General features: G+C 45.4%; 1 protein-coding gene across 2 annotated transcripts; it reads left to right on the top strand.

The window, feature by feature from the left end:
• Positions 1-2533: 2533 nt before the first annotated feature.
• On the top strand, positions 2534-17189 carry KLF9 (KLF transcription factor 9). Of its 2 annotated transcripts, XR_010886894.1 has the most exons (3): positions 2534-3021; positions 10242-10750; positions 11836-12362. XR_010886894.1 is itself a non-coding variant. In XM_067315748.1 (2 exons), exons 1-2 carry the CDS (start codon positions 2556-2558, stop codon positions 16302-16304), a joined length of 696 nt encoding a protein of 231 aa, XP_067171849.1. In that variant the 5' UTR covers positions 2534-2555; the 3' UTR covers positions 16305-17189. The 2 variants fall into 2 exon arrangements, 1 of the variants encoding a protein (XP_067171849.1); XM_067315748.1 differs by lacking the exons at positions 10242-10750; positions 11836-12362 and adding an exon at positions 16075-17189.
• Positions 17190-25423: the final 8234 nt, after the last annotated feature.

Below are 25423 nucleotides of genomic sequence, written 5' to 3'. Positions count from 1 at the left end.
ACTATAAAAACCAAGATGAAGATGAACGCATGACTAGACAGATCGAGACTGGACAATGATTGCCAGGTTCTCAGTGCCAAGGAGTGTTCCTGGCTCTTATTTCAGTGGATGATGCTTTGACCTTCAAAAAGATAAGCATATACCTAAAAGTATTGTGCTACCTGAAGGTATACCCATCCTGCCACCTGCCTTCTTAAGCTCCACTGCAGTAAGTCACATCACCAAGTGCTTGAATTTCTCTAAGGGGCTTTGAAAGGAGACTGGATTCCTGTTTATTGCACAGAATCTATATTAATCTCCTAAATCTTCAGAGTGCTTGCTGATCGCTTGCAGGCCCAGGAGGGACTTATTTTTTCTGCCTCTTTACAAAACTTGACTTCTGGGGCTTGGGGTTTTGAAAGTGAGACTTGCAGGATGGAATTGGTGGAAGGGAAGTTGGCCTTCTGACTGTGAAGCACACAGCAACTAGAAAAAGTATGTGAGATAGGGTGCAAAGGTGCATAAAATATTCCTCAGACACCTGATTTGTGGGATTCCCTCTGCACTTGGAGCTGAACCAGTTACCAAATCTTTGGTCAGGAAAAAACTTCCCCCAGGACTGTTGAGGTGGTTTAGTTTTCTACCTACTCCGTAACAGGGAAAGTAGTCCACTCTGCAAAAAATAATAATATATTGGCAATAGACTGGAGTCCTCCTACTCTCTCCCAGGGACCCTATTGTAAATGCGACTTTTGATCCTTTACGGAGATACACCAAAGGGTGCCAGGGAACGGTCTGCATGCCCCATGGGCCTGCGCTGGCTCGGTCTCGTGTGTGCAGTGCCTGAGCAGCCTCCGCCAGCCGGGTGTCAGGGGGAGCGTGCTCCCTAGCCGGCTCATTCAGAAAACGTGTGCTGACACGGTTTCCGCAAGGTGGTACAGAGCTGCCGGTAGCACGGCTGTTTGTGCTGGCAGGGAGAAGCGAGGCTTGGTGGGGTTTCTCCAGGCACGCCAGTGAGCCAGACTAAAAATACACGTATGCATACGCAGAGAGGTTACTCGCTAAGTAATTTTACGGTGACCTAAACTTGCGATTTCTTGCGGTGGGTGGAGAGAAGGCCTAGCTGTTTGCTATCCCACTTATTTAGTCCTGAATATTGATATTTTGGTAATAGTTGAAGGAAAAGCCGATGAAGCCAGAGGCTTCATCAGATCTTCTCGACGGCACTGCTGGATGATGTGCGAAGCCCTTACATCAGCAGACAACTTTCAGACACTTTCAGCGTGGGGCGAGAACCGACGCTTCGGCCACTTCGCGTCAGTGCATCACTGGAGGAGCTCCGGCTGCCCCCGGCAAAGCGGAAACGCGATGCCCTGGAGAGGCAGCGGGGATCTGCCGAGTGCCGCAGCTACGGCAGAGCCCGCCGAAGGCTTGGGGGCGCGGGACGAGCCCCTCAGCGCCCCCGGGCCGGGGTGGGGTGGGGTGGCGGCCGTTGGGGCGGGGGCGGGGCACGGCCTGCCGGGCGCGGGTCGGCCCGCCGGGTTTACAAGTGCTGCGCACCCCGCGGAACGCGGCGCCGATTGGCCGAGCCCTTGCCAGTGACATCAGCCGGCTCACTTTTCATTGGCCGGTCGGTTGCTGGGACTGTAGGGCTACCAGGGAGGCACTTAACCCGCTCGGCGCCGCGCGGCCGCCCCGCGCGGCGGAGGCGCCCGGGGCCCCGCCGGCCGCTCCCGCCTCCTTCCGAGCGAGGGCGCGGCGCCGGCGGGGTCACGCGAGCCTCGGGCAGGCTGCGGCAGGGCAGCCGCGAGGGGGAGGTGGTTCCCCCTCGCCACCCCGCTCCCCCCCCCCCCCCGCTCCATCGCCCTTTTAAGCGGGCGCGGCGGGGCACCCGGAGTAGCACGCGGCATGGGGAGGGAGCGCGGCGATTGGCCGGGCGGCCGCCCGCTGGACACACCCCCCATGCAAAAAGGCCGCTCTGAGTGGAAGGGGGAGAAGGTAAACAGAGCCGGCTCGCCCTGCCCGCTGACCAATCGGGGGGCGGGAGGGGGGCTCCGAACCTGACGTGATGGGATTCGGCGAAACTGTTACTGAGCAGGAGCACGCGGGCGGCGAGCGCAGCGCCGGGCGCGGGGCGCCCAGCGGCTCCAGCCTCCTCCCCGCCGGCGGCCGCGCCTCGGCGCCCGCCGCCGCCAGACCCGGCGCGGCCGCGCGGCCGGCGCCCGGCGAGGCGGCGCGCCGCGCCTCGGCGCTGCCCTCCGCCCGCTGAGTGCCACCTCGCCTCCGCCGCGGAGGGGCGGCGGGCGACGGACCTTGCCCGGGCGCTGCTCCCTGATTTTATTATTATTTTCTTCCAGCGCATTTTCTCCCCTAAAGCCCCGACTCGAGGCGGCGGCGGCGCCGCGAGCCCCGGGGGCGGACCATGGCTAGCGGCCCCCGGCGCGGCGGCGCGGCCGGCCCCGCGGGCGCGCACTGAGGCGCCCCTCGCCGCCGGGGGCTCGGCGGGGCGCGGCCGGCAGCGCGGAGCGCAGCGCAGCGGAGCGGGGGGCCGCGCCCGGCGGCGGCGCGCCCTCACCATGTCGGCCGTCGCCTACATGGACTTCGTGGCCGCCCAGTGCCTGGTGTCCATCTCCAACCGCTCGGCCGTGCCCGAGGCGGCGCGGCTGAAGGTGCCGGGCGAGGCGGAGGTGGGCAAGGAGCTGCGCGACCCCCGCGACGCCTGGAAGGACTACTGCACGCTGGTGACCATCGCCAAGAGCCTGCTGGAGCTGAACAAGTACCGGCCGCTGCCCGCCCCCTCCGTCTGCAGCGACAGCGTGGAGAGCCCCGACGAGGACGTGGGCTCCGACAGCGACGTGACCACGGAGCCCGGCTCCAGCCCGGCGCGCAGCCCGGCGCCGGGGCAGCCCCCGCGCCTCCGCGGCGCCGCCGCCCCCAAGGGCAAGCTGGCGGCCGAGAAGCGGCACAAGTGCCCCTACAGCGGCTGCGGCAAGGTCTACGGCAAGTCCTCCCACCTCAAGGCCCACTACCGGGTGCACACAGGTCAGCGGGGCGGCGGGGGGGCCTGTCCTCGCGTGAACCCCGCGGGCGCCGCAGTCCCGCCTTCCCGGCTTTCTCCCTCTTTCTGTGCGTCTTCTGCTCCGTCCTGCCGCTTTCCCCCCCTCCTTCCCCGCGGTGCCGCCCCGCGCTGCGAGCGAGCGAGCCGCCGCCGCACGGAGCTCCCGCTCGGCGCCGCCGGAGCCCGGGCGGCCGCTGGCGGGCGGCTCCGCGGCGGCGGCGCCGGGCGGCCGCGCTGCAGCGCGCCGCTGCCCCGCGCCGTGACCGCCGCTGCCCCGGCCCGGCCCGGCCCGCTGCAGCGGGAATCCTCGTGGTTCCGCCCGGGAGCAACACGGACGCGGTTTTCTTTCTTTCTTTCTTTCTTTCTTTTTTCCGATGTGAATGAGCAAGCTTTCCAGACGCCGGCATTTTGCACTAGCAGAGGTTTTGGCCCATATTTCAGAAATAAAGCAGTGGCCGGAGGTTAAAAAAGCCACCCTGCTGTGCTTCAAAAGGACACCTATCTGCCGATGCTTAACAACTGATTTTGCCTTTTGAAGCTAGGTTTAATTCATCAGCTTTGCAGTCCGTGTTCGGGTATCTTGGGCTGAGCTTTACTTCGTGCCGGGGAGCCTGAGTGTCTCGGGTCCTAGGGGTGGTGGCTCAGACGCTGACACATGGGATGGTCGTGGCTACGAGCATGTTGCCTCCATGCCGTATCTCATTTCTGGCCTACGTGAAGTGAACTGTTAATTTCAGCAGAGCTCCTCGCAGAGGCGAGGCCGCGTCTCCCTTGCACAGTGATAAACTGGCGCCTTTGGCTTCCCTGGCAGACCTCCTCAAGCAGGTGAAGAACCAAAGGGGCTTGAGGGGGGAATTTCAAAAGCACGTGCTGTACAAACCTGGGTCAACCCTACAGGCTCCCAGTGCAAGAGACTTTCTTCAGGGAGCTGAGTTACTTTGCAAATGATACCAGTAGGTTAACTTGGGCTCCCTAGATGTGGCTCACTTGGCCTAGAGGATTTGGCCACTGTCCATACGGTGTTGGCTTCTGCTCTGCCCAGTTGTTCCCATTTATACCTGTTATCACAATCTAGCTGAGATGGCATTTTGCACAAGGGCTTCATTCATAAGACCGTGTGCTTTAATACCCATGTACTCACCCAAGTGGTTTAGAGGGTGTGGCAAAATGGAAACCTAGTGATAAAAAATATCTGCTGCAGCAATTCTTAGTTCCCCCAGCTCTGCCGAAGAACTAAGGGCATAGTAATTGTAGACTTTTTTTTTTTTAAGCCCTTTAGTGCAAGTGGCTGAATAAAAACCATTACATGTCTGAATTGCAATTGGGGTCACAGTGCCAGTACAAAAGGCTGCTTAAAAATTGCCCTAAATTAAAGGGTGGTGTATGAGTGTGGAGAGGAGTGGATCAAAGGAAACAAACACTGCCAATGCTTATTTCGCCTGCTTCACATCTGTTTTGTAGATGACTGATCTTTTCTGGATTTTGTAAATTATCAGTGATGGTAAGCAGTGAGGTACAAAATGAATACCTCACTGAGAAACATACCACAAGGCATTGCTTTAGTATTTAGTACTGTCTGGGTAGGGCATGGCCAAATCCAAACTTTGGCTGAACTCCTATTGCTCTGACTTGCCTGTTCCTCTAACTGTATGTGCATTGCAAAGAAGGAGACCTGGAGTTGGCTACCTACCTGTGTGCTGCTGTGCCTGCTGGCAGGTTTCCTGTATGTTCAGCTCAGGAGGTCACAAGAATGAGGTTTGCTGGATGTAGTGAGCTCTGTGGTTAGGTAGTTAGGAGTGTCTCCCTGAGCCAGGAAAGAAGATGATCGGTGATGACCCTTAACTACCCTCTAGGTCTACCCCGGGGGTTGTTTTATTATCAATTCAAAGTTTTCAGCTTTAATGCTCTTTCGGAGGCTGAATGTAACTGATATCTTGCAGAATTTTGGCTCGCAAGTGACAAAGGAAACACATTAGTATCATTTCCATGTAGTACCCATTGCTCAGATGTCCATCCTGATATGGAGACTGGAATAGGCATCAATTGGGATAGCATTTTGGGTGCTGAGATGCAAATTAATATACTGCAGAACCCACACTGTTTGCTGTAAGCGCTATTGTCATAAGTATCTTCTGAAGTGGCATGAGGTTTACAGCATGCCACCCACAAGTGGGTGGCCTTAGCTCCAAGTATCAAATGTTTAACTCACATACACTAATGTACCTTCACTGCAGTTCTGTGTAATTATAAACATTACAAATATCCAAACTAATAAACATTCAGAGCTTTCTAATGTGAACAGAGTTAACTGTAGATAACTGAGATGCTAAATGATACTGCTAATGCTAATTATTTTTATAAATGGTAGAACAATTCCATAGCAACAGTGAGATACGATTGGACCTCCAGACTTATTCATAACTACGTGTTGCAGAGAACGTTAAACTCCTCATTACATTTTGTTCCATTTTTTTTAATCGTTTCTCTTTCGTATCTCTGAGCCTTTTGAATACTTTCTATCTACTTTCCATTTTTTAATCTGAGGTGATTTTCCAGGCCATCAACTTGTTTTCTTGCTGCTTGTAGCCTTTAGTTGAAGTGGATACATATCCACTAATAGAAACTTCCTGGTCTTAACTTTTTAATGTTTACCCCCATTCTCTCAATCTTGGAAGATGACCTCAGGATTTCCATTCACACCCACAATCTTCCTTGAACCAACATCCCTTTTTACTCATGGATGCTAGCTAATCAAGTTAGAAAGCTCTGAATACTGATATGTGCTGTTGAGAATCTGAATATTCACTGGACCATCTTTTGTCATCTCATGGAAAGTGAGGCGTGAAATGACAGATAAAGTTAGAAGAACAAAGACTTGATGTTCAAAGGTTAAAGGTCTGTATCTTATTAGTATTTCCCTCAGCCTGTTGGTTCAAAGGCATCCTGTATTTCTGAGACTAAAAATTAGTGTGTGATAACTATTAGTTTGCATGAGTTGCAATGAGTTTATATCCATTAGTTGCATATAGTTTGAGCCTTTGAGTTCAGTTCAGTTTCCAATTACACATCCATCCAAAATTGTGTTCTGTGGTGATCTTAATGAAAAAGTCAGTTGATGGTACTTGCAAAAGCCTGTGATACAAAAGTATTACCTGTCTCATCCCTACTACCCAAAAATAACTTGAAATTTGTTATTTAAATTCTGACGTCCCAGACAGGAACACTATTACAGGTAAGATTGTTCCATGTGAACTATTTCCAGGAGCATCTCTGAGGTGTATGGTAGAAGATACAAGGTGGCATTATCCCAAAGAGCTCATAAACCAAAAGCTGTTTGTCTGGAGGGCAGATGGAGGATGTGATATACAAAGTGACCTTACCTTCATAGATAGTATTATGAGAATAGGACATGTAAACTCAAAACTAAAGTTTGGAAGTGGCAGAAAGGATTACAACAGTGGTCTGTCTGCAGGAGAGTCTTCAGCATTGAGGTGGCATGGGCAAGTCTTGCAGACTTTTCCTGAGCATGGAAAAAGACCCAGACACCCAGGCAAGATGTGGACAAGACCAGAGCTGCAGAAGCAATGCAGAGGTCAGGAGAAAGCAAGTGACAATGCAGAACAAGAAGATGACAAGTACGAGCAGATATGCAGAAGGTTATCTTGAAAATACAAAGGCTTCTTCAAATAGATAATTTCAGGCATTTAAGAAGGCCAGTAATATGGTTGTTACCTTAAAAAAAAAAAGAGGGGAGGAAGAAAGAAAAAAGGAAAAGAAAACTTAACAGAGAAGGATGTGCAGGCCAGAGGACTTCCAAGGAAAATAAAGGCAGGTGAGAGTAAACAAGCGATCTCAGTCAGAAGGCCTGGGCAAGGAAAGCTGAGCGAAGGGTGAGATACCAAAAGAAACACAGGAAAGAATGTCTAAGCTAAATTAAGGAATGTATATGTGATAAGAAGGTGTGAAGGAAAGCCAATTAAAGGGTATATGGCAGCTGAGAGCAGATCCTCCTGGCTAGGAAAAAGCAATAGAGAAGGTACCATGAAGCTAGTTTGTGCGATGCCTCTTACAGGAGCTGTAGAAGTTTACTTGCTTGGGGAGATGAATCCCAGACACTTCCCAGAACTATGTTACTGTTTGGGAAGTCCATGTCTACATCAGGTACTCTTAAGAGGTTGGACATATGCAAAAAAGAGCTGTTGTGTAAAAAGTTCTCTCTCCTTAACCAGCCTTTGCAGTGAACTATGTCATCTTGTAAATCGGCTCCAAACAATGCAAAGAGTTTTCTAATATTAGGTACTGCATACGCCCTTAAACTCTTCTGACATTTTGCTCTAATTGATAGTCAGTAGTAGGCTGTCGGGAGAGGCATGGATCCATGGATCACCATTTTACAAAGTGAAGCTGAGGAGCATTTTTGGTAAAAAGGAGAGAGAAACACTGCAGCTGATGAGTGCAGCAATCTAGATATCACAGCGTTGGGCCAGGCCCCATATCAGTTCAGTGTGGTTTTGACTGAGCTGCTTTGTCATTTATGTTCTAGATAATCACTAGCTCGACAGACTGTACAGATGCTGATATGCTGACAATCCTCCGCTTGCCTAGAGATTTTGGGGGTATTTTATGTAGAGCATAATCTGAAATTTAGCATTTTAAGCCTTTCTTATCCAGCTCATGCGTCGTCACTTTGCCACTTTCTTTACAGAAAGACCAAAGGACAGAGTGGACCCAGCAGGATATTTTTGCTAAAACGAGAGCTCCAAGAATTTCCAAGAATGCTCCATGCTTCCAAGAATTTATAAAAATACGTAAATTCCTGGAATGCTAATAGGCATATTTCCAGGTCTGAGAGAAACATGATCATATTGCCTGGAAGCCTTGCTAGCTGAGCAAGGCAGGCGAAAATCATAAAGATTAAGTTCAGTGTTGCCCAACTTTCAGTTGTGGGGGGAGGGGGGATCTTTTTTTTTCTTTTGTAAGTTAAGTGAGAGTATATTTCACAATGGGAAAACACCCCAGAAAAGTTTACATAGGTTGTATTAAAGTAGTCAGTGTAAGGAAGTGCACGTGTAGGAGAGAAGCAATGAGCAGGCATCACCCATACAAATGTGGCTTCTGTTGCCAGATGGATATATTGAAAATGCAACTCCAGTGTCTTCCTGCACACTGTTGTGCTGTGGTGTTGAAGACCATGTGGTAGGCATCACCTGCTTTTTTTTTTTTTTTTTTAAAGTTTGTGTGTCTTGCACCCCTAGCTGCTAGGATCAGTGTGGGAACAACCATTCCCCTTCATTAACTGCAGTACTGTTCTGTGCCACGCTGTCATTCATTGCCTCACAGAGCTCCCAAACCTGCAGCCGGAAGAGCAGGGAGAAGCCAAGCTGAAATTAAAAGGCCAGACTCTGGAGTGGTGATAATAAGGCACATTCCAAATAATGTTTATTTGTGATAATGTAGTTTATCAGCTAGATGCAAGCTACGGTGACTATGAATAGCTTGAGAACAGTCTATAAATGCCTTAAAATTGAAAGAAGTCTGAAATATTGACTAAAGAATTCATAGTAAAATAATGAAAATTTTTTGTTATTCAGAAAGATCATATTAAGACCAGTGGTATTACTTGGTTCAGTCAAAGATGGACAGAAGCATTAAGCCGTGTGTGTTTCTGGCCTTGAGCATTAAGCTTGTCTGTACATGAGCAATTTGATAAGGTAACCACTGCTCAACTTCCCTCACACCTGTCTTCAGAGAACAGAAGAACATATTGCAGTGAGAACAACACTTGCTCTCAGAAGCTGAGCTTAGCTGCTGCCCACCCAGCTGTGGTAGGCCCTAAGGATGTGTTGACTGTGGATACTTTGGGCCAGCCCCACTGGCATGGAGGTTGCAACACCTGTCTCTGCAGAGCCAGATCACTGAGCAGAGTCCGAAAAAAGGCCTTCAGCTGAGCACCTCGAAGAGGGAGCCCCAGGTTTGCACAGGGCTGTCTGTGCTAGCATGTCATCTATAGTTCGGTGCCTGACTCCTGGGTGGAGAGAGATGCTCCTTTCTAGGAGGCCTAGCCATGAACCTTCTTCTGAAGCAAGGTGCCTGTGCCAAACCATTCCTTTTTGTGCTAGAGGGGACGAAGTCCATAACACCATTGTGCCCAGCAGCTCAGTAGCTGGAGAATGCTACTAGCAGCTGAAAGACCTGTTTTTCAAGTCCCTGCTATGTGGAGTTTGGAGAGAGTCTTCTCTGACTGGAACAAGTTTCCACCCTTTCCCCTGTTGAAGCGGCTCCCCTTTAACAAACATTTAATTATGTAGGCAGAACAGGAACCTAAACCTAGTGCTCCTCAATCCCAGGTAAGTGCTGTAAGCCCCAGAGTATGAGCTGGTCTCTCTCCATTGCTCAACTAATATTTCAATATTACTGTAAAATGGAAGAAGGTCAAATGTCAAAAAAATAGGAAAGGAGAAGAGGTAGAAAGTTATTCCAGAATATCCAGGAGTTTACTGCTGAGGATATTCCTCTTTGCTATGAAAAGTGTGGACTTAACTCTATGGTGGGATTTAAAAAGAGGTCTTCCATTTCCTAGATAGCTCCCCTGACTGATGGACACCAGGGAGTCCAGTCCCCCCAAGAAAGCCTTTTCTAAGGCAAACAAGGAGGAATCTAGTCCTGGAGAGAAGCTCCAAGGATATACCTTACATCCGACATCATATCAGATGGGGGTAACAGCAAGACTGAGTCTCACATGGATTTAGGCATGAGCTAGGACTCTCAGCAGCTCAGCAAAGCCGGGTTTTAGCAGGTACTTTTGCATCTGCTCTTTTGAAAGAAACTCAAACACCTGCGTGTGTAAGCAGCTGTTGAGTGGTGGCTTTGAGAATGTTGGAGCAGTCTAAATACTTGCTGAAGGCAGCTTTTTAACACCTTAATCATCCCATTTAGGACGTTTAGTCCTGAGTGCTGGTGGAATAAACCACTTGGTGCAAATTATCCATCCATTGCCTATCCTGTAATTGCCTGTCACTGATCAGGGATCTGTTTGATCTGTTGCCAAACTAACTGGTCCAGGTCTAAGTCTTTTAGAAATCTTTGTTTTATTCAAATAGTACCTACATGCTCAGCGCTGATCTTGCTCTGTGCTGCTTCTCACCAGTATCTGTAGCTTTGTGGTTGCCATGTGTTTTAATGATCCAATTCTGGAATATCACAGAAGGGGAAAAAGGCTGCTTGAAAGGCCTCCAATCATCTGCCCAGAAGTGGGTGTACAGCTGCATGCAAGATTTGTCTTCATCAGAACACCTTGGATTTTGACTGAGCGTCCACATGCAATGTCCCACAGGAAATGACTCAGGATGTGTGTGGGAAACAAAGACACTGGAGGAAAAAGTAAAAGAGACCTGAGATAACAGCTATTCTGGGGCAAGGAAGAAAGCCTGTCCTTTTTTTTTTTTTTTCCTCCTGCAATAAGCTGGACCATGTTTTGTAGCATCTACAGAACCTGTGATACTTCAGGAGGTGCTGAGACACTCAGGAGTGGTGGCTGAATGGGGGGGGGGGTCATAGGGAAAAAAAAAAAAGTGCTTAATCATGGTCCAGTCTAAGCCAAGGATTGTAGTTCAGGACCAGATCTTCCCAGGATACAAAGATTTCTTTGGACAGTTCAAGCTCCAGCAACCACAGAAGTTCAGGAGGATCTTGGAAGACAAAGGCAAGAAGAAGGTATGTTAGATTCTCTTATTTGAACCATGCAGAGTTGATTCTCTGTGTTGAAGCCATGGGAGTGCTGTTCCCCCAACCCCACACCCCAGCTTCCTGCAAACACTGGTCCTGTTCTCCTAAGTAATTTTGCTCTTGCCCAATGACAACGGGTTTCCTTATTTCAACATGAGCAAAACTCTGTGGGTTTTCCTATCTCCCTTTTTGCCATCAGCTCACTCAAATTTCTGACAGGAGGGGTTGGCCCTGCTTTAGTCTTCGGTCATGGCTAGCTATGCCATGTCACATGGCCAGACACAAAGTGGAAGTGAAGCACAGACATTGCATCCGAGAAGTTGAACTCAAACCATTCTTCAGTTTTGATACACAATATAGTTGCTGTTAGGCATCCCAGGCATCACAGTCCCACCATCTACTTGTTGGTCTTTTCATTGGTGCATATGTCAGTCAAGGATGTCTAGCTGGCCATTCATGCAGCTGTAACTACACTCCATTTGACTTTCTAGTTAATGTATGAAGCACCGTCATTAGCATTATTCGGTAGCAAACTGCACTAGTTAGCAAAGACCCCAGACTCTGGAATCATGACTGTGTCCAACTTTGCTTCTGTCTCCCTGAAAAACAAAGCAAGGAGTCTAGAAAGCTATTCATCTTGGCCAGGCTTCCACCCACAATCTCTGCAAGTCTTCTATAAAATCAGTACTCAAACAATTTTAGTAGTTCACTTAGTATTTCACTCCTTCACAGAAGCTCAGTTTGCTCCAGTCCTAGAGCATATCCTGTTATAAGCCAAGAGAATAGTCCAAGTGTATGATTGTCAACTTTGTCTTCTGCTTTTTCTAACACCGCTTCCCTTCCCACCCCCCCACCCTCCCCATGGGAAAAAAACTCAGTCCAGGACTTGTCTGCCGCTCGCTTGTCTGAATGAAGTCGCCTTTGTTAAAGCCACTGACCTGCAGCTCCCAACCTCAGTCATCCGCATCAAAGGCAGCGTTTTGTAGTGAGAAAACAGGTGGCAAATCAGGATAGTGGGTGCTACCTGTATTATTAACGAGTCTACTAATGCCCATTTTATCTTATTTTTTCAGAAACCCTTCCTGCACCAAGACCACAACATAGAAAATCTGGCATGCTCAGAGTAGGACAAAACTAAATAATTGACCGTCTAGTCAGAAGAAGATGGAAAGTCACCTGCTTTGGGTCATACAAAGCAGCTTGGATACAGACTTTTAAACTCTCAGAGAAAGAAGAAATTAACCATTTGAGGAAGAGGGTGAGGAGAAAGAACAGGGTGAAAAGATCAACTGAAGCAAGAGAACAGAGACCAAAAGGCAATGGCATGTACATCCATATGGGATTTAAAATGAGCTGGGGTTGCAGAAGCAAGAGTTCTTTGGACTCCAGAGAGGATCTATGAAGAGCCAAAGTCAGTCTACACTGTTCCCCCATCCCTGCACATACTGCTTCCCCAGATCCATCCCTGGAGGCGAACAGGACGAAGAACGACAGGTCTACAGACACAGCTATTCCAATAACCTGTAAACCAACTTCTGTTTCCTTTGTTGCTTCTGTTGTTACTTGGATATATTTTGAATAAAATTATTTACATCTTTTACCTCTTATGATCAGATTGCTATTGCACATAATTTTGAGTTTTTGTTGATGCATCATCATTGGCCATTTCTTCATCACTTGATTAAAATCCAAGCTAAGGCATAGCTTAAAATATAACAAGTATGCTGCCACCAAAGGAAGTTATATTTAATACTACTCAGTTTCGGTGCGCCTGTTTCAAGTGTTAGCAATACTAATCCCAAAAACAAAGAGGGGAAAAACATGAAAAAATATATGGCTGGGTTGGATGTGGCACAGAAATCAATAGCACCAGATGGAGGCAGCACCAGCATGTATTGCAGCTTTTTGTGCCATTGCCTGTCCAGCTGTATATGAGTCTCAGCATACCTCAAGATTTGTTTGCTCTGTAAACTCTTGCACAAACACCTCTCTGGCACTTTATAAAAATATTGTGTTGAATATAACCAGCAAATACAATGTCCATCTTTGCTGAGTACACAATCATCACATGTCAACAGACATCTCTGCTTTAAAAGCCTTCTGAGTGCACACTCCGCTGCTGCTCTGCATCTATTAAGTCAGTCACTGAACCACCACCTCTCTGGGCTTGTGTAATTGGTTATGGCTTTGTAACCAAGGGGAGCAGTAGATTTCCAGGCTCAGAGACAATCACTGAGGGCCTGGAAAAGTCTCCCTCCCCCTTGTTTCTCTGTTCTTGAAAAGTCTAGAGTTTTAACACTTTCTTGTAGCATGGATTATGCCTGGCCTACTTTTATATACGCGTCTCTAAAGTGGTTGTGACAATCTCCTAAAGCTTGTATTGCCAAGGTGATGAAATCGTTTTCTGTAACTGTACTCTGAGACTTGGCTGTAGGTGGCTTGCGATGGGTTCCAGTTGTAGTTCTCGTGTATTTCAGGAAGTGCAGCTGTTCATATCTTTTAGGGATCTCTGCCATATTTGCCACCCTGAGCACATAGGCAGCTCTTCAACTTATAGAGGAGCATACCCCCCCCATGCAAGGCTCTCTGTGGCCTTCACAGCTCCACCTGTGAATGATGCACTTATCTAGGTTCTGTGGCGCTGCGGACTTATCCAAGGAGTCTTGAGCAAGTGCTGCCTTTTCCAATACCCCTGTCATTACATTACACCTAAAACATTTTCCTGTATCACATTAAATGTTATGCAGGAGAATGATGGTGGAAGTCACACCACTCCCATTGCATTTCAGAAGGAATGCCAGGAACCAGGCTCCATTTTTTGTCTTGCTTCCCACAAGTACTGAAAAAGTAGGCTGGCTTCTCAAGGGATGCATGCAGTCAGATTCAAAACACCTGCTTTTAGGCACCCAGCTGAATATTACGGTGCCTCGAATGTAGACACTGAGCCCCAAATACAGTGATCCTGGTTATTTAGCCTAGGTACCTGATCTCTAATAGAATTAGGCCCTTCTGGTGGCTGAGGAGTTGTCAGGTAGGTGATAAGAAGCGTTGCCTCTGGGGAAGGGGCAAGGATGCCTGAACTCCTCCACTGCTCTGGAGTGTGGGTACCTGACACAGGGCCATATAGTAAATGGCTTCACATACATAGGATTTATAGTATTTCTCCCACCTTCCCTGGAGGGTCCAGAAAGCTTTCCGCACCTCCTTCTGATGCCTGCCTCAAGAAGCTGTGACAGACACCATAAGATAGATAGTAAAAGAGCAGTACAAGTGAAATGCTTGACTTGAATGCCATGTGCAGACATGAGACATCAGGCAGAGCAAAGCCAGAAGAGACCAGTAGTTCTGTATGGTTGCGCACACCTCCTGGTGCTGCTCTGCATTGTAGCTGTGATCATGGCCTTCAAGCAGGCGTGAGTAAACAATTTTAATAAATTTCCTCTATACAGGCAGTGGTTATTCAGAAAAGTTTCCAGCCACATCTAAAAACATACAGCAGAAAGCCAAGAAATCCGTAAAAAAAACACAGGTCAGAATGGCTTGCAGGGATGTCTCCTCAATGCTCTGGGTTAGTGCTCTAGACTAAGCTGGCATTTTGCTACTTCTGTTTTCTTCTTCTCTGACCGGTCTTGCTGTAAGATGAGGAAGGAAAACGTACAGGAAGCAGGCTATGCTGTGGCTGGTGTAAGAGGCTGCTTTAACATACACAGTCTACTCACCTCACTAAAACTGTACCAAATGCTGGTCAGTCTGGGACAGTGTAGTTTGCCTGTCAAGGAACACCATATAATTAGGAGCCTAAGTCATTAAGACAACTACATTATTTAAGAGTCTTTCACAAGCACTTTCAATGCCTATTGCGTGGCTAAATCTCAGCTTATCAAGTCCATCGTCTTCCTCTTTGTCTTCCTCTTTGATGTTACATCGTTTGGATGCCATCAGTCATTCCCTGCCTCCCGCCACCCCCATTCTCCTCCCTAAAGCTCTGCAATACTTTCCCCCAGTTGTCCTCCTGGCTTCTGGGCTATTCATTCCTCCAGTCTTTAGTCTGGTCTTTCGTCTCTTGTCTCTGCTGTTGTGTCTGGGGAGTATTCCAAGGCATACTTTCTTGTAAATGACTCCCTTTTTTGCGATCTGTAAATGTAAAGTGAGTTTGTATTTTGTGCCAAACTTCACAGGATCAAGAAATACTGGAGTTCTTGAATTTCTTTCCAACTCTTCCAAGTTGGAAAAACTCCTGGGATAGCTTTTATATTTCATGGTTGACTATAAATAGCTGTCAAATAGCTGTCATTTATATTCCCTTCAGGAGATTCTTAAGAAAGGGAATTAAGGCATCGAAATGCACTGGTACATGGTGTCTGTGACTGAAAGCTTTCATGCAAAGTTAAAGTTTTCATTTCCTTCTGTGACATGTAATTGAGTCAGCTTTGCAGCTGAGGAAGAACTGAGTCTGTGACTTTATGCAAGATCCATGCACCCTGCAAAGGTGAACTGGAGGGATTTGGGGTGCTGGAGAAATTGTAGTGAGTACTGTTCACTCCAGACATCCTGTTTTTTAATACAAACCTGCGGTGTATTTTAGGTTAAGGTGGTTGGTTTGGTTCTTTACCACCATAGCAAACATTCATATTGATAGAGCTGTGAATAGTGAGATAATTTTCTTGCCCTCAAATCAGCTATCATCTAAGAGATGGAGGGGAGTCCTTAATTTTCTGGAGCCACATGGGTTTCTAGGGGGAAGGGACAGGAAAAGAGTGGGGAGCATAGACCTTCTCCCTATAGGCACTGCATTTTTGCTATACCTGTTTTAGCCCTTGGGCTGCGCAGCTCTCCCATTTACCTCTCCACTCAATTCTTCCTAGACTGGACTTACTTGTCCTAGGTGAAAGATTTTTTTGGGCTTCTTTTCTAATGGTTACAGACAATTTTATTCAGCAGAATGGAAGTGTTAGAGGAATAATACCGATGTTCCTTTCTCAAGCCTCCATAGGGAGCTCAACATAAAAAAATGTACAGGAATAGGCAGAGCTCATCTGTTGTTATGACAGCATTTGGGGTCATGTAAGGTTCTGCACTAGAGTGCGAGTTTTGTGCGGTTGGAGGGGGTTTTGGCTCCTGCTAGAGGTGAGACTGAAACCTGATGAAGTGAGCGATCAACAGCTCGCAGACACTGGCACCACGGCAAGAAACCAAGGCAGCTTTTCTCCTCAGCAGCATATTCCCTGGCTTCTCAGCTGTCCTGCTGCAGCGAAGTTTGTACCTGTTCGTACCCCCTCCCCTAAACTTCTTGTCGTCCTTTCCTCCCTCAGGCGAGCGACCATTCCCCTGCACGTGGCCCGACTGCCTTAAAAAGTTCTCTCGCTCCGACGAGCTCACCCGGCACTACCGAACCCACACCGGCGAGAAGCAGTTTCGGTGCCCCCTCTGCGAGAAGCGGTTCATGCGGAGCGACCACCTGACGAAGCATGCCCGGCGCCACACCGAGTTTCACCCCAGCATGATCAAGAGATCCAAAAAGTCCAGCTCCAGCTCCTTGTGAAGGCAGAGCTGGCCCGGGGAGGGGTGCGGGGGGGAGCGAGCCGTGGCGAAGACGTGGTGAATAGCGCAAGAGCAGTCTGCTGCGGTACCGCTCATGGTCCCTACTCGCAGTTTGAAAGCACACGTAGCCGAAGTTCAAAAAATAAGAACTCTGTGCCCTCCCTCCCTGCCCTTCGCTGGGAACAACAGTCTTAAACAAGTGAATTGCAGAGTGCGAGTGAGGATGGCGATCAGACTAGGCAATGACTTTCTTTTGTAATTTAAAGCATTGACACTGGTGTATATATGTCTGACTGGATGGTTTGGCCTGTGACACCACAGTAGCGTGATTCCAAGGTCTTTGTGATTGCTGTGTCATGAACATGTTTTGTTGAACAATGTAATGCTGCTTGTATTTAAAATTTGTTGAGTAAAGCCACTTTCCAAGTCACTTAAATAATTCTCAAGTAAAAACTCCATAGCACATTTTAGAAGTGGGTTTACTTCTATCTCAGAATGATCCTTCATTTAGAAAGACTGTTAAGAGAAACATTGTATCTGTTACTAATAGCATCTGATTGACATACAGAAATAAGATGAATTTATACTCAAGAAGACCCATTAAAGTAAATGGATCTTTTTAATTTTTCTTTGTATTAACTATACTTTTGAATATAAGCTGCATTTTTTTCCAGTAAAAATGTGTATAATTCAAGCGGATACTTAAAGCAAAAAAAAAAAAAACGGAACTGCTCAGTCATTTTCTGACAGTATGTGTATTTAGCTCTATTATTCACTTACCTGGAAAAAATACAAGTCAGCCTACGTAATGTGGCAGGGTTGTGAGGGCAGAAACATACATCTCTCGATTGATCCTATACTTTCATTTGACAATAAATACCGTACTATAGAAATGCCACTGACAGTGCTTTATTCTGCTGTATTTTGTTTGAACTGATGCATAAGAGCAGCTACCATCTTTATAAACTGCTGCTTTTTTGAAGGTTTTTTTCTCTTCATACACTTGCCTTAAAGATTTATTCTCTTCATACACTTGCCTAACTCCTGCAAAATCCAATGGGAGTTGTGTGTGCTTATGGAGAGAGTAGACCTTTCCTTAAGAGCACTCTGCTAACGGAAACAGCTAAAATTATTGCAAAGAGCACTTTGAAAGGGCTCCTATATATCTCTTTAGAGCTGTTTCTGTAGAGTATGGGGGAAAATGGTGACGTAGTTGGAAATGCAACGCAGAAGGTGTGTCATAATATTCCTTATGACATAAGCTTCCCTAGGTACTTTGCATTGTACCTGTGTCATGTGTGATACATCAAATACTGATAAAGGCAATATTGCAAATATTTTAAAGCTATGTTTTGCTCTTTAAGAGGAGCAAAAACATCACTGAAGGAAAACTTTAAATCATTGTCATTATCTGAGTATTTCATCTTTGTTTATGTTAAAGGCATGAACTGTAAGAGGTTATCAGTGACTTTTCCCTCCCCAACTATTTATAGGGGGAGAATTATGTTTACACATTTTTCTTTCCAGAAACATTCTTCTTTTCTTCTGTCTTTACCCCTTCCTCAAAAAGAGGAAGGGGAGGTGCAGCCCTTCTATAGAGACTTAGGGCCAAATTCATCTCGGAAGTAATCACACTGAAATCCGAAGTGTTTCCACTACAGATGAATTTAGGTCATCTTGTAAAATTTTGTACATAAAAATCTTGTTAGTACACCTTCAATTACAGTATCTTATTGTTTTACCTGATAAAAAGCTTGCTTCCTAGAAACAAAAAAAAAAAAATCAACTCAGAGAGTAGAGTATTTTCTTCTACAGTTATATATGGCTTTCAGCATTAGAAGTCAGTTTGCATATAGTGTTTTTACCTGTGTAGTTCATGATAAATTCCGTCTATGTGAAGAGAACTGCTTTTAAGGCATTGGGGATATTGAGCAGTCTGTGGAATAAAAAGGGATGTGTTTTCTTCAGTGAAGACGACAGGAAACCAAGCACACTTTCTACCTCCGTTTCAGCTTTTTGAAACATTTATTTTAGAAACCAAACTTTAATTTCTGGTGTCCAAATTGGGTTGTAGGGACATATGTTCTTCCTAATAAAAATAGGTAGGCTCAGTATTTCTGCTGAGCTGGAAATATACAGAGAGTGTTCTGCTTACCAGTACTGTTAATGCTGCCTTGGTGAGTGGGGTCAGGGCCACACGTAACCCAGTGAGATTCAAAGGAGCATTCACATTCATCTTCATTTTTCTCTGTGAAGATCACACAAACTTTAGAATCAGTCCTACAGTCTGTATTGCTGCCATTTTGTAGGACAAATGCAGTACTTGGAAAATTAAGGCCTGATCCTGTGAAATACGAGACACCCTCACATCCTATCGACTACAATGGGGAGCTACAGCTGATAAGCACCTCTTAAATCAATATGCAAATGTTTTGGTCACTTAGCTACCAGGATTAACCTACATATGGATGTAGATGTCCAACTTTAGGGATCCTAGCTTGAATATTTGGGGTAGAACACACACTTAAAGAACTGTCATTGTTTCTTCAAATTCTAAAAGAATTAACAGATGGGGAGTACTTTGGTCCATGCAACAACAGAGCATGTAGACTCATATCGTTATTACTTGTGACAAGACCCTGTTTCTGAAAAAAAACCTCCTAAATAGTAACTGATTTGCTCTAATGTATACTATATTTCAACATAGACAGACGGGATTAATGTGATTCATTAACCACTAACAGAATACATTGGGAATGATCAGGTTTGGAGATTTTTATTTTATTTTTTTGTTCATTCGGGTTTTTGAGTTTTTTCTTTTAGTAAAAGCAAACAACGGATCTAACACATGAAATAAACTCCAGGTTACTTCTTTGCATCTTGAAGTTAAGTTTAGAAAGAGTGTTGCAGTTGTTGGAAAAAAAAGGAAAATCAGGTTCTCTAATAACGTATGTACTTGTTGTACTATTTTGGAAATACTTAATAGTGCTGAAGTTAGGACAGCTCCTCTCCTTGGTTAAGAAAGCCCATTACTATAGAGAAGCCATGGCTTTAAAGGTATAGCTATACAACATACATCTTTTCTGAACAATTTTTCATTACCTGTATTACAGATCTATTTTCAGTTTGCAGATGGACTTAGCCCAGCATACACCAGACTGGACACATACTTCAAAACGCTGTTTTACAGATTAGTGATCTGTGACACTGTAAAATACCAACTTTCCAACAGTTTAATCAGTTTTATTTTTGTACAGTGTTCGTATCCTTTATAAGTTATTTTGCTGTCCTGTTTTGTAAATCACATGAAATTGTAAAAAAAAAAAAGCAAAAAAAAAGTAGGCATAGATGTTTTTGTACATATGTATATATATTGTCCAAATAATAAAAAAAAAAGGAATTAAAAAAGCAAATGTTGTTTTGAATAATCGTAGTCAGAGAGTGATCATGAAAACCAGTCTGGCTCATCATAAAAAAATACTGCTGTGCATGATGAAATCTATGAGTTGAGTATAATATGAGCCATCTTCAAAGATCTCAGTGTTGCTAATCATTATTAAACTTGGGTCTTGTTTTTCTATTTTCCCAGGTACTTTCCCAGACATTCCTTCTCCCACTACTGCAGGGAGACAACAACTATCTGTAGCACAACTTTCAGTGGGGGAAGAATATCACCTCACCAGCATGCTCTGGCTCCCAGGGAGTTTCTCTTCATTGCTCGGTGGCTTTTGAGCTCGGACTGATGCTCTTCCTTGCACCGTGCAGCTGCCCCGTGAGCTAATGGATGCTTCAGCCCGCGCTGCCACACTGCTGCTTTGAGATTTCCCTGGGTTTGGAAGGATTCACTAAAGTAAGGAGAAAACCCACCTGTTCAGCCTCTGAAGGAAGAAAGGACAAGAAGCCCAGTCCCCCAAAGCTCACTGACAGTTAATCAGGACTAGCTAAAAGCAACTACTTACACTAACTAACTTAACCTGGTACCTGAATTGTGCTAGGGTGTGGTTGCAAGATCAGACCCCAGACCCAAGGGAATATTTAACCCTCTGGAAGGGCAGGCAGAGGCAGAGGGGTGGGATAGGGCCATCTGCAGCTAGGACAAGGCATGTAAGCAGACACCAGGTTTTGACATGATACTTCTTGTTTGGTGGTGTGGTTGTTTTTATACCCAGGCATGGGAATTTTCTGTGCTGAGATTGAGCAGCCAGAAGACAAATGGACAAAGCTCAGCAGTTTTCTGGTTTTCCTGTCATCCTTTTTAGGAATAAAAGGACACAGGACTGGGGCATTAAGCTCATTCCCCTACAATCCCATCATACATCACTTTTCACAAATTTATCATTCCTCACTTAAAACATGCTAATTTTTGTCTTTAAAGGTCTGGAAATGCTACCAAAATCTTCCTAGTGACAAGGCTTCAGCCTTAGGAGGACATTTCCAACCATTGAGATCTAAGAGACTCTGCAGAATAGCTCTCAAACAAATGATGGAGATTTTGCCTGGATGTATGAAGAACAGAAACATTCCAGGGGATGCTGGCAGTAAGACTTCAGCTACGAAATAAGGAGGTAAGTGTAACCCTTAATACAGACCAACTGATTTGGAGAGCATGGTTTCTACAAGGACATGTTTTTTCCCCCTCTCTACTGAGGGGAGAAGAAAGGCAACATGCAATGCCATAAAAGTTCAGTTAAGTGCATGCAGCATGGTTCAGAAAAAACACATTCAAGGGTAATATCCTACCTCCTAGGGTGACTTCTTTCACTTCCATCAGAGTCTGAAACACGTGTTGTTCAGCACTCATTCAGAGCCAAGCAGTTAGGGAGATTTCCTTTCTGCATCAGAGCTTTATAACAACTGCTGCTTTCCCAATGGTTTTTGCTCTGGAGCCAAAATCTCTCCCAGATCAAGCTCCTCACATCTCCCAGCCACATCTGACAAACTACATCAGCAATAACTTAATGCAAAGTTGCAACTGTCAGAACAATGTACTTACCAAGTCCGCTTTAAGGGATTGCCTTAAAGCAAAGGAAGCTTTCCCAATGGCAGGAATTGGGCAATTACAATGCTTTCAGTGCCATTCTGTCCTCAGTTGAAAACTTCCCTGGCCACTAAAATATCTCCTCAAAAAACTTCTACAGATATTATGGAACTATTCCCCTTTCAAAAAATGGAAGTTTTGATTGACATAATTTTTAGTCCTTAATACTTATCTCTGAATTATTATACATTGCATTTTTCCAGTTTGTATATCTGCATATGGAGCTCACCTATTCCTTTTGGGAGAAGAGGGATCAGAGTCCCTGTTGCTTTTAACATCTATTTTTGAAGTGGCTGCAACTGTTTCTGTTTTTTATCGGCTTGTGGCCCCCAACTTACAACTGATAAACACTGTTGTTTTTCATATCAAAAGCCCTCAGCTTCTGTTTTAGTATTGTCTGTTGCCTCTTAGGCCGTACAATGGTAAAAAGCAAATGGTGCAAAGCAAAACCTAAAAGTCTGCATTGCTGAACAGAAGCTACAAGGGAAATGGAGCATCTAAATTACAGGACTAGTAGGTAAGAACACTTTCCATCCTTACATAGGAACCTGGAGATACAAACAAAACCCCATGGGAATTGAGAAGATGCAGAGAAAGAATCCAAAGAGCATCGACTGTATCAAACATCAGGAGATGTTTGTGCTAGCAATATGCAAAGAAAAGTCTTAGGCTTTCCAAAGTCTTAGGCTTTTTCTTTCTCTTCTGGCTAATGGACAGAGGCCAGAAAGATGGCAGCAGAAGTCTGAGGAGAGATGAGAGGTAGGAGGGAGATGTAAGTTACATCAGAGCTCCCTGTAGAGAGCATATGTAGGGTTTGGGCTCTTCTGTTGTTAAGTGCTGTTGCAGGGGCCTTGAATAGTGTTTCCAAATGGAAAACACTTTTGAGGGCATATGAAAAGCCATGTATAACTGCTCTGTCCAAAACACAAGGACAGGGAAAGCCACAGTTCTGGTATTAATATATGCAATGTTGGTGTTAAATCACTGTGCCTGTTTATTGGATCATAGAAAGATGAACCAGGCCTTCCTTAGACTCTAACATACAGTGAACCATTTTTCTCAGGGGTATGAATTTTTAACTGAAACATTTGAAGTCTGACAGCCTTCCTGTAAACTCCTTTAAAATGAAATAAGGGATATTCTCTCAATTTAACATATTCCAATAATTTTACATGAGTAAACTGGTCTAAGGCATATTGATACTTGTGGAGCTGCATAAACACTGCAGCCTGTACCACTTTAATTACGCTGGCAGCAATCCAAAGCATTTTATAGAGCAAAGCGTATTTTGAAAGGTTCTGACCATAAAAATCCTGAGCAGCACAATTCGGCTTAGAAGCAGATACTAAGTGGATCCAGATTCCTCAGCCACAGGGGCCTGTAGAAAACTCTGTAACATCAGTTGTTTTTGGCCTAAACAAATGTTTAAGCATCACTGCAGCAGCACAGAGGGGCTCATACTGCTTGTGGTATGTGATACCAAGTCCTCTTCTGCTCTCTTTGCTGATCATCTGCTTTGGATTCACTTCATGTTCACAGTTTTTAATTCTTGGGAAAAAGCTTTGTTTACCATGACAGAGATATTCCAAGACCCAAATTGAGGTAAACCGGTATGAAGGGATTGAAATCAAGATCAAGCAACATAGTGTTCACAGCCTAAAGCTCTGTTTACAGTCTGGGGAAGGGGGAAATCCAAAGATGTATGTAAGGTCTCTTCCTAGATCTAGTGCATTTGCTCCTTGCCTCTTCATTCTAGACCCAGAAAGCAGCAAATGTTCCTTCCCACCACCAGGTGGAGGAAAAAAATGGGGTTTCTCTTCTGTTGAAAACACCAGTTCTTCAGTATGGCAAGGTCTCCCAAAGATACTCGCCTCTTGTACACTATTTATTGCATAACACTTGAAGTCACAAGTGTCTGCTAAATATACCAAGTTTAGAATTTCTTCTGTTCTAGCTTTTCTCCCTCTGCTTATCTTCCCCTGTCTAATACTCTTATTTATTTTCACCATAGTCTTTCTTTTCCTCCAAGCTTTCTCCCCAGATATCTAATCATATACTTCTTCCTCTTTAAATTACATAATCCTGATCATGTTAAAGCATGCATTCACTCTGAGCCATCCACACTGTGTGTTACTTCTATCATTTTTTGTCCTCTGTTCTTTTCCAAGGCTCCTTGCTGCAACCATCTTCTCACTTACCATCTGTCCTTCATTCTGGCTTCTAGCAAAGCCAGCTTTGTCCACTGTCACCCATAGTTACTTTCCCCCCCAAAGTGACTTTTGTTCAGCTTACTTGCAATGCTCTTGTCTCCATGCCACCCAAAAGGACTATCAGTCTCTGAGAGAAGATGCCTCACTCTTCTACAAACAAGCATTAGGCTTATTTGCCAAGATTTTGTGTAGCTCCAGCTACAAGTTGATGCAAATCATTTGTAATACTGAACTCCAGTTATTGACATGCATAGGACTGCTTCATTTTGACACTAACATACACTGTCAACAAAATGTTAGCTTGGTGAAGGGAATAAAGTAACAGAAGGAAGACTGGATAACTAGGGAATTACTCAGAGAGCAACTGGGAAGCAGAATAATGGTGGAGAAAAGTTGGTGGCATTTGGTGGAAAGCACAGAGATAGGAATTGCTGGCTGGGGAAACAAGCTGTTGGGAAAGGGTTGAGCCATAGGAGAGGAGGATAGCTGGTAGGCTGCTATAGTGAGAAGGCAGGCTGGTTACCTCTCTTGTCTTCTGCCTCTGCTGTTGCTGCTTGCCTTTATTTTTGCACGTTTTCCCTGCTGATTTTCAGCATCTGCCATGGTAGCCCCTGAAAACCCTGGAATAGCTAAACACATCCAGTCCCTCCCCCACCTCCTCTCTCCACTTGACAACAATGCAGCCTTGTCAATGATTAAAGTCAACACTGTAGTAAAGTGAAGTTTATGTACAGTAACTTCTAAATAGCACAGAAAATCCCACATTCAGTCCAGGCTGTCCTAACACGCAAAAGGCAGCTGGATCAATGAGCCTCACAGGAGGAGCATGGCTCTTAGCCTGCCTAGTCTTGCATTGGTAAGAGAAACATTTCTGCCAACTGCTCATGTTCAGGCTTGGACAGGGGGAGAACTTCTCTTAGAGCAGAGGTGGGTTTAACGCTCTTCTTCATCCCCTTCTCCCCCCAAATTATAATATAATGAATCCTGGCTTTATTCTGAATTAGAAAAGCATTGGGAAAAAGTGCTTCTGTAACAAAAAGTTTAGAAAAGTTTCATTTTGGACATTTGTTTCAGTAACTCATAGCTGAAAAGGTTAATTTGGCTCTGTATATTTATGGTGAAGCTTGAGCGCCAAGGTTCCTCCTTATCATGTAGGCTCTCCCACCAGACACCTTCCATCATGTCTTGTCAGTTAAAGCAGAAGAAACTACAGCACACCTTTCAAGAAGCAGGCCAACTAAAGACAGGAGAAGGGGAGATGATGCAGGTAACATCAAAATAACTCACATAAAATTATAAAACATTTTCATGTAAAATTACCAGGCTACTACTGAGCCAGTACAGCTCTTCAGTTCAGTTCCTATATAGCTGCAGTGGTGCCAAAGGTTATAGGGGTGCGGGAACAAGAGTGAGAATTATGCATTGCCCAGGACCTTCCCTTAATTGCTCACTGTGGATGGGGACAGGACCCCTGCTCAGCTTAGTGATCAGTAAGTATCTGTGATTACAGATCCCCTTCCTCACTTCGTCCCACCGAGAAAACCCCACTACCCAAACCATAAGCATGGGCAGCACAGACAGTGTCAGATAACACACTAATGATATGCATGTGCTTGTAAAATTGAATGACAAATGTCGCATCTTACATATTGCTTGCTCTAACACTTTATTTGCTTTCTAGAAGACATAATGAAATAGTACGGGAACTGGGCAAGGAAGGTGAAATTAAGACTTACTAGTAAGAGATGTTCAGGGAAAAAAAAAGGCTAAGGGAACAAGCAAGCAACTGTAGGCTCAGGAAAGAAACCGTAAGCCCATTTGTACAAAGTATAGGAAGCAGTGTTTGAAGATGGGCCAGCAGCTTCTAGAAAG

Source organism: Apteryx mantelli, chromosome Z (assembly GCF_036417845.1).
Source record: "Apteryx mantelli isolate bAptMan1 chromosome Z, bAptMan1.hap1, whole genome shotgun sequence".
Taxonomy (NCBI): domain Eukaryota; kingdom Metazoa; phylum Chordata; class Aves; order Apterygiformes; family Apterygidae; genus Apteryx; species Apteryx mantelli.
This window is presented reverse-complemented; position numbering and strand designations above follow the sequence as displayed.